This window comes from Cimex lectularius, unplaced genomic scaffold (assembly GCF_000648675.2).
Source record: "Cimex lectularius strain Harlan isolate CLEC.00 unplaced genomic scaffold, Clec_2.1 scaffold45, whole genome shotgun sequence".
NCBI classification, from domain to species: domain Eukaryota; kingdom Metazoa; phylum Arthropoda; class Insecta; order Hemiptera; family Cimicidae; genus Cimex; species Cimex lectularius.
Window position 1 is genome coordinate 467,672 of NW_019392634.1, and position 14,984 is coordinate 482,655.

Consider the following 14,984-nt stretch of genomic DNA (forward strand, 5'->3'; position numbering starts at 1 on the left):
TGTTATGTGCATTAAGTGGTCTGAATTGTGCTTATTTAGTAGTCTTGTAATGAAAACACTTGCTGCGTTGGGCTGTCTTGAAGGAGGGGAATGCCTGAAAAAAAGAAGAATAAATTAACTACCGTTCCAATTAAGCAATCAATAAAATTATGTACAATCAACTATGTATCGCCTCTAAAAAGTAAAAAGATAATGTTGTACCACAAAAAAAAATACACATGCTATACATTCCGAAAATCACCCTTTTCAATGAGAAATTTGATTAAATGACCTTTCATTTTTAAACTTATTTCATACGATTTATACTTTTCTTTAATACAAAAGAAATCCTTTAGTTCAATAATAGGAAAATAAAACGAATTTCTCTCCTTTAAATCCAGATCGATAGAAGGCTGGCATTATAAGTACCCCCTCTCTTGGCCTAGTTAAGTAAAACGAGAGTCAGTTCTTGGGCCTTCCCAAACAGCCATGGGAGGAAAATGGAGAAGGTTACGATATTGTTATAGACTTGGACTGTTATATAGGCTTGTTTTCTTGTAATTTATGTAAATTTCTATGTTAATCTTACGTGACGGATCTCAGAGTGCCATTGCGTGATCCCCTCCCCCTGTATCGCCCATGGAGTTTTCCTTGTCGGCCCCTATACTCGTAGCACCCGCGCCCCGTTTTTTGAAGCGCATTTTGGCGTCGTCTCCGACTTCGACAGTTCTCTGGCAGAGGACCAATGTGAGGCAGGAGACAACGAAGAGAACGGACGGTACCACGGAGGCGAAAACAAATTCCCTGTAGGTATTTTCTAGGTTGAACCTGGCGACGACCACGTCCACTTTCTCTTCGGCGTAGTAACAAGGGAACCTGCCGCGGGCGTTGTGGTCGGATCCGTCTTTTCCGTATTCTCGGAGGAATTCCTTGCACTCGTCTCTGAGTGTGTTGACGCATCCCTCCATGTTAATGAGCAGTTTGCTGTCGTTGGCGATTAGCAGATCAATTTCTGGTGGAGCGACCTGTCTGGTCTCGTCGACCAGCTTTGTATTGGTCACGCTCAAGTAACTTAGATATGTGAAATTGGTCAAATCGCTTAGGACGCTCTTCTCGAGGAGTGTGCCGTTGATGCAGTCGACGGCGGCTATTCCTATCGATGTGTTTTCTATATTGTAGCACGACATCATGAGGATGTTATCTTGGTTTTCGTTCCACACTTCCTTATCGGTTTCTGTCACTAAAGCTCTCTGACACTGAGAGAGATACACTTTATCACCACTCAACACTATAGTGTTCTTGTTCCTGGTAGGGATGTCGAGGCACCTCCTTTCGCAGTTATATGGTGTCTTTATACCCTTGCACAACCCTCTGTCGCAAGTCTGTAAACCGTCCATTTCTATGCAGTTGATTTTTCCTCTTCTACCCGAACACTTGAGACCCGCGTCCACGTTTTTGAAGACACACTCGAAGGCGTCGGTGATGTTTGTGCACATTCCCAGGGTACAGTTGAAGGTACCCGTCAAGTTGCGACATTCGTCCGCGATGCAACGGTACTTTTTGGCGTTCTCTTGGTCTATACCGTAGCAAGTCTTGTTGGCCAAGTTGGTGCAGTTGGCCAAGTAGATGTTCGTGCCGTTTTTCCTGAGATTGACGTATATTTGAATGCAGGATCCCGACGTCTTGCTGAGACACCACTCTCCGCAAGAGCCCCAATCGCAAGAATCAGTATTCACTGCTCTCGTCGTGGCGCACATGACCGGGTCCGTGGCAATCCCCGACCGAAAAGCTCTGATCGAAGGCATATAAATAGCGACGGTCAAGTAGACTAATGCCACACAGCTCAGTACCGCCGTCATCTGACACATGCATATCGTACCGCATATTTTGGTGTTCTGAGGAGGAACGATGAGATCCTCAACCGCTGGTTTTTTATGCTTGGGCATCCTTCGCGTTTACGAATTCAAAACTGTTACGACCCGGTACTGTTCGTACTTACAGCACCATATGCTCTTGCTCCTCAAATGCTGTTATCTCTTATCATATTCGAATGGCGATTGCTATTGACGACATCCGATCATCAGCGTTGTCACTCCACTTGAAATTGTCATGGCTAGAGGCACTGTGGTGGAAGACGGACCTTAAAGTAAATTATTTACAAAAGAAACTGTTTAGTGTTACCGTCGTGGCTCGTGTGAATGGACTGCATCTTGGGTATCGGTCGATACGCTCCGGGCCCCTCTCTGGGCATGCCTGGGATCCCCTTCCTCCTAGCCCAAATACCATGCCCAGCTTTTCAATACACAAGCCATTCTGACTTACTGATACTCATTATAACCTATTTTCAAATAATTCACGCATTTTTTCTGAGATCCGAAATGCACTGTTTAAAAAAAAGGTGTCTAAGGTTATTTAAAACAAAATATATGTATTATATTTAGAAATATAAGTAAATTTGACACTGCAATAATATAAATTTTGATTTAAGTTGGTCGATTTTATTTTCTCGGTTCACAAACATGGTAGGAATTAGCACCGAAAATTTTGTGTGATAAAATTTTAAAAGTAATTATTAGATCACCTCCTGACAAGTTGTTTTTGGGAAATCCTAATGAGGATCTTGAATTATGGGAACAGTAGTTTATTTTCAATTCTTGTTTAAACCTAGTTTATTATATTTATGCCATTTTTCTAAAATCTAATTACAATCTTAGAACGTTTTTGTCGTTTTTAAAGATCATTAAAGCAATGTAGCGCGTACAATGTTTCATAGTTTATGCTATATAAGCAAAAAATAATTTAATTTCATAATGTTAATATCTTATTAATATTATATGATAATATTATTTTTTTGACTTACTTATAAGTTGCATACAGTATATACTCTCACTACTTACAAATGATTCATTTCAGTACTTCTATTCATTGCCATTTGTATTTATTTGTTTATACCTAACAGTTTTTATAATTAAATATTTCTTTAAAAATCTAGGTGTTGGTTTTTTAAACTAAAACATCAATTACTTTTATGTCATATATTTCAATCGCTGGTCGCTCTTTAAAGCTATAATAAGCGATTGAAATCAATGACATAAAAAATGATTGGTGTATTAGTTTAAAAAAATACCAGCAACCCAATCTGGGTTATTAAAATTTTGCTCACCAAACTAGATTAATAAAATTAATTTCTTTACAAAATTCATAATAAACTCAATTTAAAAAACTATTTAATTTACAAATCAGGTGTTTTTTTGCAACTTTAACAATTTTTATTGACCTCTACCTTTCTTTTAATTTTAGTGATGATATATTGATACTTATGAGCTTTTACGATCACCAGGTGTGGTAAATAAAACCGACAATCATAGCATAAGTGTCTAAAACGTAATCTTTATGAGGAGTATGTACGGTATATAAACAGGAAAAAATGAATAGTTTTCAATAACAGTTTTATTTATTTTGGCCATTTTTTTGTAACGATCGCATGAGTGCTTAGTCATTTGTTTTTTGTTAAACCTGAGATGGTTTAATTCCGAATTTACTGGAACAAATACCTTAACGCTTTTTCTATTATGTAAATGATTAAAGTTACCCAGAAACTAATATATAATTAATACTACTTGAACACAGTGATTAAAAAACACCTTTTAAAGGGGCGTAAATAAATAAAAATGTGAATTAAAGTGGCAAACTCGTCTTAAAAAAGTAGTGTTATCTTCTAAGAAGCCAGTAATTATAAGTAATACATATAATAATATTGGAGACCGCGGTATCTGAGTGGGGCGTCCGATTCGTACTTGCCACGCTAGCGCTAGCGGTCCTGGGTTCGAATCTCGGCGAGCACATTGCTTTTCAATGGATTACAGTACGAAAAATATATTATAATAGACAAAATATTTGTATGGAGACAACTCGTTGGCGACACCCAACGGGTAGGTGGATGTTAAACCTCACTGTATGACAGGAATTACTTTCCTTGTTTTTACCTTTTATAATAACATTGTCCGAATATAAAAATCAAAGAAGAAAAAGTTGAATAATAATAATTTTTTAAAGAGATTACTTCAACTACGACGTTATATGAACCCTCGGGGTACGGTGTTTTTGAAAAAAAAAGCCCATTTGTAAGTATGTCGGGTTCGAATGCAGAGCCGCTGGATTCGAACCCCGGACCTTTACCTTACAGTGATGTGTAACGTGTCAACGCCTAAACCGTTGCGGCCCCCTACGCCCAAATTATTTTTTTAATTTTAAATTTAATTTTTTCTTCTTTGAATCGTTGAAGCATTTAAGTTTTACATTTGTAGTAAGCAATTAAAAATCCTAATTGATTTGATTTTTTAAAAATTTGGTTATATTACGTTTATTTCAATTTTGCAAATTTGAATTTGGTTACGGAATTATCAAACTTGATTTTGTTGATTTATCTAATGCAAATTTTTAATTACTTGGGTAAATATTGTCATTTAAACACTTTAATTATTTGCGAATTGGAACAACGTGCAAAATGTTATCTGCTGGTTGTTTTAGTTGGAAGTTAAATTGTACACGATACCCAATAACAAGATGTTCGATTATCTCTTTCGAGATGTATTTTCTCATACACATTTTACTTTTTTAAAACTTTTTATAATAAAACTGTCCAAATTTAAAAATCAAAGTTTTTTTTAAATTTCAATTTTCTTCTTCAAATCGTTGGAGCATGTAAGTTCTACATATGTTGTTAGAAATTAACAATCCTATTTTATTTTTATGTTTTAAATTTGGTTATATTATCTTTATTTCAGTTTTGCAAACTTGAATTTGGCTATGGAATTATCCAATTTGATTATGTTTATTTATATATTGCAATTTTTTAATAATACTTCAAATATTAAATACGTTAATTATTTACGAATTGGGGCGAATTGCAAAATTTTATCTGATGGTTGTTTTAGATGAAGTTAAATTATAGACGATACCCCAATAACGAGATGTTCGATTATCTCTTTCGATATATATTTTCCCATTTAACCGCTCCCGATTTTTTTATTTGTTCTGTTTTTATCCGATGACCCTGACAAAAGTGCCCGCCGGTCGATTTGTCTGCAATTGTGACGACAGCAATCGATATGGGGGGCGCAAAGGGTGAACTACTTTGACTATTACCTTAGAAACGGGGATTTGATTGCTGCCGGATCGAACAGCTGTGCGGTTCGGGTCGATCGGTAAGCACTGCGGACAGCTTAAGACGAAGACGTTCCGTACCTGACTGACGGGAAATAGGGAAATGTTTTGTTTTTTGTTTTACCCGATCCCCATGGCTACTCGTCTAATTAAATACGATCGATTTTAATTTATTATTGAAAAAGTGGCTTCCCTTCGCCAATTGGGTTTTTAATGGTTCGAATTCCAAGAAATGAAAAGGCACAATACATCCGTATTTGTTATAACAATTTTTTTATCAGTGTTAAAATCGCTTTGGGATGCTATTAATAGAAATGCCTCCTGTCACGCAACATTGTTTCCTATTAATCTAGATCCTTCCATCCCAAATGTAAACACCGTTTTACGAACAGTGATAATTGGTCGAGTTTTATGGCCATAGATCATTTTATATTTATGTTTTTATTTTGTAAGTTTGTTTGAATTATGCGGGTTATGTGGTTTTTTAATTAAAATAAATATTAATAATCTTTCTAATAAATAATTCAGACTTGTAGAAAAATACATATTTACATATAATATATATACTAAAATACATATAAAAATAATGAGAGTGGTAAGTTCAGATGTAAATAGTGGTGACTTTGGATAAGACGTAAATATGCTTGGATAAAAAAGTACCTGTTGGCGCTTAATCCCGTTTCGTTGAAAAATGCTTAATCGTAATTCGTAGAAAGCTGCAGCGTGGTATGTATAAAACTCGTCATAAACGAACGTGTTTACTTAATAGAGCGGTTTCATTTCAAGTTGTCAATGGTCGGTAACCACCATGACGTCCAGGATCAAACAAGATGGCGCGAAGCACGAGTAGAGCGATCTCGTGGTCCTCAGGTTGAAACGGGCTCCCGATCAATACCCGTCGGTTCCGGATGGTTTCGCTGACTCGGTGGCGGAATCTGCCCGAGGACGCGGGGACCACATCGGGTCTGCTCCAAATGAACGGCCAGAAGGCACTCCTGACCCCTTGGGAGTGGGGTAAAACAAATGTTCACTCCCGCTCCCGTTTTTTAAAATTCATAGCTGCTTTCTTTGCACTGGTGTAGATTATTTACGGAAAAAGGAAAACATTCCGAGTCACCGCTTAGTGCATTCATTACCCTCCTTAAGACCCTTTGTACTTATTCAACGGCACTTTTCAGACAAAGCGTGGGCAATAGGCCACGCTGTTCCTATTTGGTCATACCGAAACTTTCCGTTTATCTATAACATCCCATTTAACTGTCTGTCTGATTATAGTGTCTTTTGTTCAGCCATTTTAAATTCTTCGTGAGAAAGAGATAAGGCGACAGTTTTTCTATACTCGTTTTTGGAAGGACCGATTTCAATGTAATCTAAGTATTCAAAGAATATCGTAGTAGAGATAACTCTAACGACAAAAACGATCCCTAAGGCATTCTAGCAAATGACACATATTTCAATCGGTTATTCGATTCGGAGAGGTTTGACAACGACATTAAAAACACATCATTTCATATAAGAACAAAAAATTAGATTAATATTTTTCGGTTTGTTTAACGTCAATACAAATATATATATATATATAATGTACGGGGTGTATGGTATGCTGCGCCTTTTGAGAATTGTTTTATCCCCCTTTCTGTTGTAGTTATAGCACACTGGTTACTCCTAGTCCCTCAAGAAATTTGATTAGTAGGCCCGGTTTCAATGGTTTAATTTCTTCTATGGTTCATTGTCATTGTTCATTCCAAAACACATCCTTCTGTTTTTTCTTGCATTGATGCATTCTGTTATTTCTTGCCTTCAAAACTTTTCTAAACGTTTCTTGGATTGATGTTTGTCGAATAAGTGAATTCCACTGACACTTCATTTTCATTTCGTCTTTTGTCTAAGATCCTCAGTGTGAATCCTTATGCCATAGAAGAGCTCAGGACCTTTCAGCGGTATAGCAGTCACTTTACTTGCAAGGGCGTCCGCCCTCTCGTTTCCCCCTGCTCCCACATGTCCTGGACCCAGCACATGGTGCTTTTATTTTGAATACCTAATCTATTTAGTTTAGTTTTGCAATACTGCACTATCGTTTAGTTAATGATGAGCTTAGTGCTTTTATGACTGATTGACTACCTGATATTTTGTACCTTTTTTTCAAGTTGAACTGGGTACATCTCTCAATTACGAGTACTTCAGCCTAGAAGATACTAGTAGATTTTCCCATGGGTCTGAGTATTTGGTTCCAGGGCCTGATAGTCCCACATATGAATAACACTCTATCAGACATCACCTGACTGATAATTAACTAAATTTTTTGAATTTACACATTTTTTGCCTAGGATATATTCATTTTGAAAGGAAGTAGAATAGAAAAATTTCAGTCACACAAAAAATTATATAATTTAAAATATTGTAGAAAATAAATTATTAGGCTTAATAAGTTCATAATTTGAATAAAAATTGGCCATGAGATACAATTCAAAGTTAGCGTATGTAAAACAACAGCGTTTATCGCAAAAAAAAAAAAAAAATGTCGAAAAAAGAAAACTTCAGCGATAAGAGAAGTGATGGGAGCATTCTTGTAGGAATGTAAAAAATTGGATTGTCGATTCCCTGTTTTCATAATTTTAAGAGAGTTTAGGGGCCGATAAACAAGAAAAATTGAAGGTAATTTGGTTGTTCACTATATTTATTGTCTCTTTTGTGTGATTTGTTGTTTTGTTTGATTTTTACGTTCAATTTTTCTTTCTTTTTGTGCTTTTTATTAGGTGACGATTGGGTTTTGGACTTCCGTATTGTTCGTTTTTTTGTATTTAAGGTAAATATTTTCCCCAGTTTTTCTGCTTTGGTTGTTCGCTACGTTTATTGTCTTTTTTTATGTGTTTTGTTTCATTTTTTTTTTTAAATTGACAGTTTGGAATTTGTCATTGTCAGGACAAAAAGTGAAATTATTAGATTAACAGCTTTTCCCGTTTTAACAGTCACCACTTTTTTCCCATTTAGCATAAAATTTCTGCATTTTGGTTCTATGTAATTAAAGAAAAGGATATACAACTGGAAAGCTTACGGTAACAAGAAAAAAATTGTTATGAAATTTGTCATGCTCTATTGTTAATTTTTTCAATCTTGCAATTTAGTTTTTTTCACAAGTTTTAAATTTAGCAGTTTTTGTCACGAAACTTGAATTGTAAGTTCGAAAAGGGTGCCTCTTTAAAGGAACTTTAACGCAATGCGTTTTTGGGATACCCCCAAAAATGAATACTTCAAGAGGGACGAAAATGGTAGTTGAAAAAAAAAAAAAAAGAAGGATCATAACATAATATGTTCAATAGCTGCGAGGGGATTAAGAATCCTGTAATTTATAAGCGTGAAAAGTGTTAGTTAACCCTGCCCTGCGGAATATCGAGTACTCTGGAGAGTGGATGTGACCAGATTTATATGTTTGGATCGGGTGTGGTGTTTATGTTAATTTATTGAATTGAATGTAATTTATTAGCGTGAAAGAAAGGGGTTAGTTAATCACGCCCCGAGGAATATCGAGTAATCTTGGGGGAGTGGATGTGACCAGATTTATATGTTTGGATCAGGTGTTGTGTTTATTTTAATTTATTGAATTGAATGTAATTTATTAGCGTGAAAGGAAGGGGTTAGTTAATCCCGCCCCGAGGAATATCGAGTAATCTTGGGGGAGTGAATGTGAGGTCTTCTATATTTTTATAGCATGGTGGTTCCGTGGCCGGGTGGTTTGGTGGTTCCTGGGTGAGACGCCTGGACTCTCGAAGAGTCCTGATGTCCTGCTGGCTGACGGATGTAAAGAACGACGTCGTTGAGCTTTTAGTGCCTTCGCAAATCAAACCACCAACAGGTGGTGTATATTGAACAAATTCATTATTCTAGTAAACTTCTAATTTACTAATACCACATCTAACTTGACAGAATTCTGTTGTTTTATTAGGAAGATTAGTAATTCTGGTAATTTTATAGGAGTTGCTTAGTTTTGATTAACGGAAAAAGAAAAAAATCCTCTATTCGTTAGCAGTAATTACAAAGTAAATTACAGTATTGTAGTTGTGAATTCATTACGTTAAGTATCTGATAAATAATCTTAATTACTTCGCTCTCGGGCTTATATGCTTCAGTGGTGTGTAATTATTGTTAAATGAACGTTATTTAATTTGTAATTTTTGTTTTAGGTAAGTGAATCGTTTTCACCGCTTTATGTACAAGGTAAGTGATTTTTGTCTTCAGTTGAGGCAAAAGCCAAAAATATAGTTAATTTCTAGAATATAAAATTCTCATTGGAAATGGCATCAGTTTATTATGACATAAGAACAACAACTACATTCCCTGAAGGGGAATTAAAACAACGGTGTCGACCGCTTTTGATGCCAAATCGATGCGTATCCTAATGGCGTTTTCATGGATTACGGAAACGTATTCCGTTTTTAATTTACATAATGTGGAACGGTCGGTTTTTCCTCCGAAAAGAGTGGGAATGCCAAAAAAACACTTTATTCAAGACTTGCTATATTTCTACATGATTGAAATAGATCATTTATAAAGCGGAATAAGCGGTTTAAGGCTGTTCGTTGATCCGTGGGTCCTAAATCAGGCTAGGCGGCCATCATCATTTAAAACGTTCATACTTTAATGTTTATCCTTACAGTCTTTGTGCAGGAATTCGGTAACAATCTTATACGTACGGTAACATACTTATATATGCAAACGCAATTTTTTAAATAATAATTCATACCTTTCAAACTGGCTATTTTTAATTAGTTATGGAAGAGGTCAGGGTTAGTGTTATTTTTCGGACATTTTTATTAACGAAATTCCTTAATTTTTACTATTTAATTATTTTGATGATGGCGATGTTGGATATTGAGAAATTTTTTTGTGGTTATTTGTTCCTCAAGCACATAAGCCTTCTGGCTTATCGTACTTACCTAGTTTCTTAGTTCAATATAGTAGACTCGATCCTTCTGTTAAGAAGTACTAGGTGACCTTCTGAGGTAAGTCAATGAACTGTCGTTCTACAATTTATCACCTTGGGTTTTCTTTGTACCTCAGGTTATTCTCCATCGTGCGGTTGTTTCGCATGGGAAGATGGTATGGCTGTTCCTTCCTCCTCATTGCGTAACCTACAAATAGAATCATCATTGAATAAATCCATGTCATGTAGATATTTTCTCAGATGGCAGACCAATTAACAGTCCTATCACTCCTCTGTGTTTTGCCCTCTCTAACATCAGGAGAGAGTTTGCAAGTCTTAGTGAGGGTTGTCTTATCATAAGCTTACTGTGTCTAGCACCTCAAGAAATAATTCACTTTTTTTATCCATTCTGCGATGGACGATTATATTTTTGCTTTTGTTATACGAAGAAGAGGTTCAGGCCTTATAAACGGTCTTGCTGATCCTTCTCTGACTCAGTGCTTCTGCCTTTTCGCCGCCCACAAATCCGCCCTACGCTATCATCAAATTGTTGTATTTTCCCAGGTTTTCGAGATTTTGGATGCATTGACTGACAAATTAATGTGATTCTTTACATGCTAATGCTTTAATATTGTTGGGCTATCCGATCTTATGAGGATTCAGTGTAACCTCTTTTACGATTTTCTAAGGCCCAACGGTTGAACTTTTTCCCGCTTCTTTGGGAAAATATTTTAAAAGGAGGTTGGTTTAGTAGTGTTTCTTTGCAATTGACCGGGTCGTTTCCTTTACCCCTGTAATAAATAGGTTTGCCGGTCTTTGTATGCTACCTAATGTTGGGATAGCTTGTTTGTCTCAGTGTAAACTCTTTTAAGATTTTCTAAGGCACAAGTGTTGATGGCATATAGTTCAGCTTGAAAAACCGATGTGTACTTTCCTTATGAGTTTGATTGCTCACATTTTAGGCTTTTACAGAAAAACGAAATTTTTCAGAAATCCTTTTCCTTAATTTGTTTTGCAGCTATATATATATATATATATATATACATAAATTATATACCCCCGCCGGTATGGGGTTATGGGGTCTTCCTCAGGTACGGCGGAGTGGTGGAAAAAAAATATATATACAGGGTGAGTCATTTTTTGATGCACCATTGGAAAATCAACGTGTGTTCAAATCTGACTCGAGGCTTATTTCCTTTGATTAATATGCTAATAAAAGAAAGTGAGTCAATTTTCGGTGCACGATAGGAAAATCAACGTTGGTGCGTCTAATCATGACTCGGCACATTTTATATTGTTAGTCTCGTACCAAAAAATAGGCGAGTCACTTTTCAACGCATCATTCGTTACACATTAGTTTTAGTAGGTTGGAAGTAAAATAAACAAAACCAATATTATTAAAGCATTATTCAAACACAATGTAAAAATTAAAAAAAAATTCTTCACAAATTAATTTGATTAAGGTTTAAGAGTTTTTTTTTGTCCGATCATCGTTTTACGATAGATTAGGCTAGTGTGTTGCAGCAAATAGAGGTCTGTTCGAACAATTATTATAATGATTTTGAACATTGGTTTGCTAACAAAGGAGATTGTTGCATTTATTTAATTTTTTCTTACTTTACCAGGAAAAAGGAGATTGTTACATTTATTTAATTTTGTTACTTTACCAGAAAAAAATACCCTTAAACCTTAATCAAATTAATTTGTGAACAAATTTTTTTTAAATTTTTACATTGTGTTTGAATAATGTTTTAATAATATTGGTTTTGTTTATTTTCCTTCCAACCTACTAAAACTAATTTGTAACGAATGGTGCGTCGAATTGTGACTCGCTTATTTTTTGGCACGAGACTAACAAAATAAAATGTGCCGAGTCATAATTAGACCACCAACGTTGATTTTCCTATGGTGCACCGAAAATTGACTCACTTCCTTTCGTTAATGTTAAAATCAAAAGAAATAGGCCTTGAGTCAGATTTAAACGCACCCACGTTGATTTTCCAATGGTGCGTCAAAAAATGACACCCTGTATATATATACAAATATATATATATATATTAATTTTTATGCAAGGAAAGTCGAGATGAGAAATTAGTGGCACGAGTGGCACTCGAACCCATGGACCCCCCTTTGTATAGAACACCATAGTCTATCCGGTTGCCCTGGGTTCGAGTCTCGCATGCGTGACTAATTTTTTTCCAACCTTCTTTATTATTGTTATTTTTATATAAGAACACCTGGGCATCTTATCTTTCATTTTTTTCGTTTTAAGTAAGAGCTTTGAGGTGATGAAAGTCCTTGGCTTGTAAGAGTTTTTTTCACATATTTGCCTCGCCGTCTTTGTGAATGCTTGACAATGTGTGTTTGTATGTGTTCATACTGTCGAGACGCATCGTTGCCCACCCCGTCCAACCCCATGTTTCCCTTTGACGCTTTTCCCGAGCAATATTTATTTTCTCAGTCGCCGGCAACTCAAGTCGGAAGATATATTTTTAAATATAAACTTTTTGCCCTTTCCCCCTTGTAAAATATAAGCAAGAAAAGCTAAACGTGACGGCTTTGACTTTGGCCACTTTTGAAGAAGGCCACTCTGTTTTAGAAACTTTAATTTTACTTTGTAAACTTATATTTCTACAGACATAGAAAGTCGATATATGTTAGTAAATCATTTAATTCTTAATTTTTCGTTGTTATCAAAGTGAATTTAAAGACTTCAACGAAAAAAAATTCTTGTTTTACATAATGGAAAATGTCAATGTAGGCATAAGGATTTGGCGTTATTTCAGTTCAAGATGTATGATATGGAAATAAAGCAATACCTATTAGCTATTACCTCTGGGAAAGATATGAAATGTTGAGATTTATACAAGGAGACATTGAGAAATGTCCTCCAACCACAGCGGATTTCGTCAGAACCTGACGTCGGGTGGAGAATACGTCTTTTGTTATTTGTTATTTTCTTTTCTCTTGAAACATATTCATCTTTCGAATAACATTGCAGCCAAGTCACAATGTATTGTAATGGGGGAGAATATTAATTTTAGGCCTCGCGAATTATAGGAAAGAACTGAAATAGAATGGAAACGGACTAGGCGCTGACGTGTACATTCCGGACCTCCCTCAAAGTACATTCAGCGTATGCGCTTAATTACTGAAATGTGAGGCGAACGTAGGGTTCGAAAAATATGAAAAAACTAGCAAAATAGTATTCGTAAAAATTGCTACAATGCCCGTTTTAATGTATAATAAAAAAAAGTCAAACAACCGAGGCAAGTCAGCCACAACTCTGGAAATGAGATTATTCACAAGGAGTACTTACCCCCAAACGACAGCCAGGCAGCACTGAAGGCAATTGCCGCATCGGCGGTAAAGTCCATAGTCGTTTGGGATTGCATTAGAGACTGTCAGACATTGGGGAAAGTAACAAAATTACCCTTGTCTGGGTACAAGGGCGCACAGCGTAGAGGGTCAACGAAGAGGCCCATAAATTGGCCAAGGATAGTTCAGTGAGGATACCTATTTGCCTTGAACCCTTTTGTGGTTTACCAAATTGCTAAAATCGCGGAGCCATTAGCCAATGGATTAATAATAAGTTCTCCGTGCAATGGGAATGTAGCCCGAGGCAAAGGCATGTGAAAAAGTTTAACAAAGGGCCATCGAAGAAACTAACGGCAGAACTACTAAATTTTGGCCTAGATAAACGCGTTCGAAATATATCGATAGGCTCTAATATCAGGGTTTCAGAGTGATCTCGGGAGCGGTCAGAACGCGCCCGTTGATATTTTATAAAATATATTTATTCATAACGTTTTCGACCCCATAGGAGTTGTCATCAGTGCTGTAGGACCTTTTATTTTTTAATCTATTGTTAAGTAATAAAAACTCACAATTATCGAAGCAAATTAGACGAAACGGAACGGCGCTTAGTGACTACACTTCTGAAACACAGACCGGTGTTGTGGGTTTAGCCTATCCCCTTTATTACGAAGAGCGTCTGTTTATTTATTTTTTTTAAATACAATTTGGTGTAATTTTAATATATACATTTAAATAATTTAATTAAATAAATATATTAATTAAAATTAATATTTTCTGACGGAATAACATGATGTTTCAAAACAACGTTGCTAACTTCTATCTTAATCATTCTTCTGCACAAAATGCTAATTTGCGCTCTTGAAAAAGCATTAATGATTGTTTTCTTATTTAACACAGGAAAATGTACACGTGAATGACCTTTATTAAATGTCTATCATATAGGACTATTGTAAATATTTGTCATTTTTATTATAGAATTAATGTAGTTATAACAATTATTTAAAGATTGTGAAATGCGGTGTGGTGTGATGTAAGTTAGAAAAACATTTTCTTTTTCGTGGCAACGTTTCGATCTTTATTGAGATCATCTTCAGGGCCGGGGATTCATAAACATTGTTTAACTCATACAAATCCATAACCTAAATAAATCCTGTTTTCCAACCCACATCACAGTACGAAAACCGCGGATCTATTAGATAATTGATTAATAACAAGTCCTCCTTTCAATGTTAGCCCGAGACAAAGGCTTGCGAAAAGTTTATCAAAGGACCATCGCAGAAACTAACGACAGAACTACTAAATCTAGGACGGGAAAGAGTAGAATAATAATTGGACTGCTATCTGGCCCCTGCGGACTCCGGAGGCATGTGTATAGGAGTGGCAGACACAAGTAGAAGAAGAAGGAAACAGCGGAACACGTCCTCACTTGGTGCGAAGGCCTTTGTAGGCTGAAATTCTTAATCCTGGGAGAGGAAAAGCCATGGCCTAAAGGGGAAAAACACGGGAGTCCTTGAAAAAGCTTTGGGGTTTGGTAAAAAAACCTTAACGAGGAGGTCTAGATAAAAAAAATGAAAATGCACAGACCAATACTGGTCACGGC

General features: G+C 36.0%; 2 protein-coding genes across 3 annotated transcripts in view; one reads left to right on the forward strand and one right to left on the reverse strand.

Annotated features, from left to right (window-relative positions):
• The window catches only part of LOC106662781 (UPF0769 protein C21orf59), a 150,341-nt gene that overhangs the window by 53,579 nt on the left and 81,778 nt on the right, over positions 1 to 14,984 (forward strand). The gene's annotated exons all lie outside the window — the stretch shown is intronic.
• On the reverse strand, positions 9 to 2,174 carry LOC106662780. The gene is made up of 2 exons (XM_014387098.2): positions 569 to 2,174; positions 9 to 94 (listed from the first exon to the last, which is right to left on the reverse strand). The coding sequence occupies exon 1, from the start codon at positions 1,923 to 1,925 to the stop codon at positions 579 to 581; it is 1,347 nt and encodes a 448-aa protein (XP_014242584.1). The 5' UTR covers positions 1,926 to 2,174; the 3' UTR covers positions 9 to 94; positions 569 to 578.

Excerpts from the sequence above, each read along its gene's own strand:
- LOC106662780 (XM_014387098.2), bottom strand. The coding sequence starts at position 1,925 with ATGCCCAAGCATAAAAAACCAGCGGTTGAGGATCTCATCGTTCCTCCT.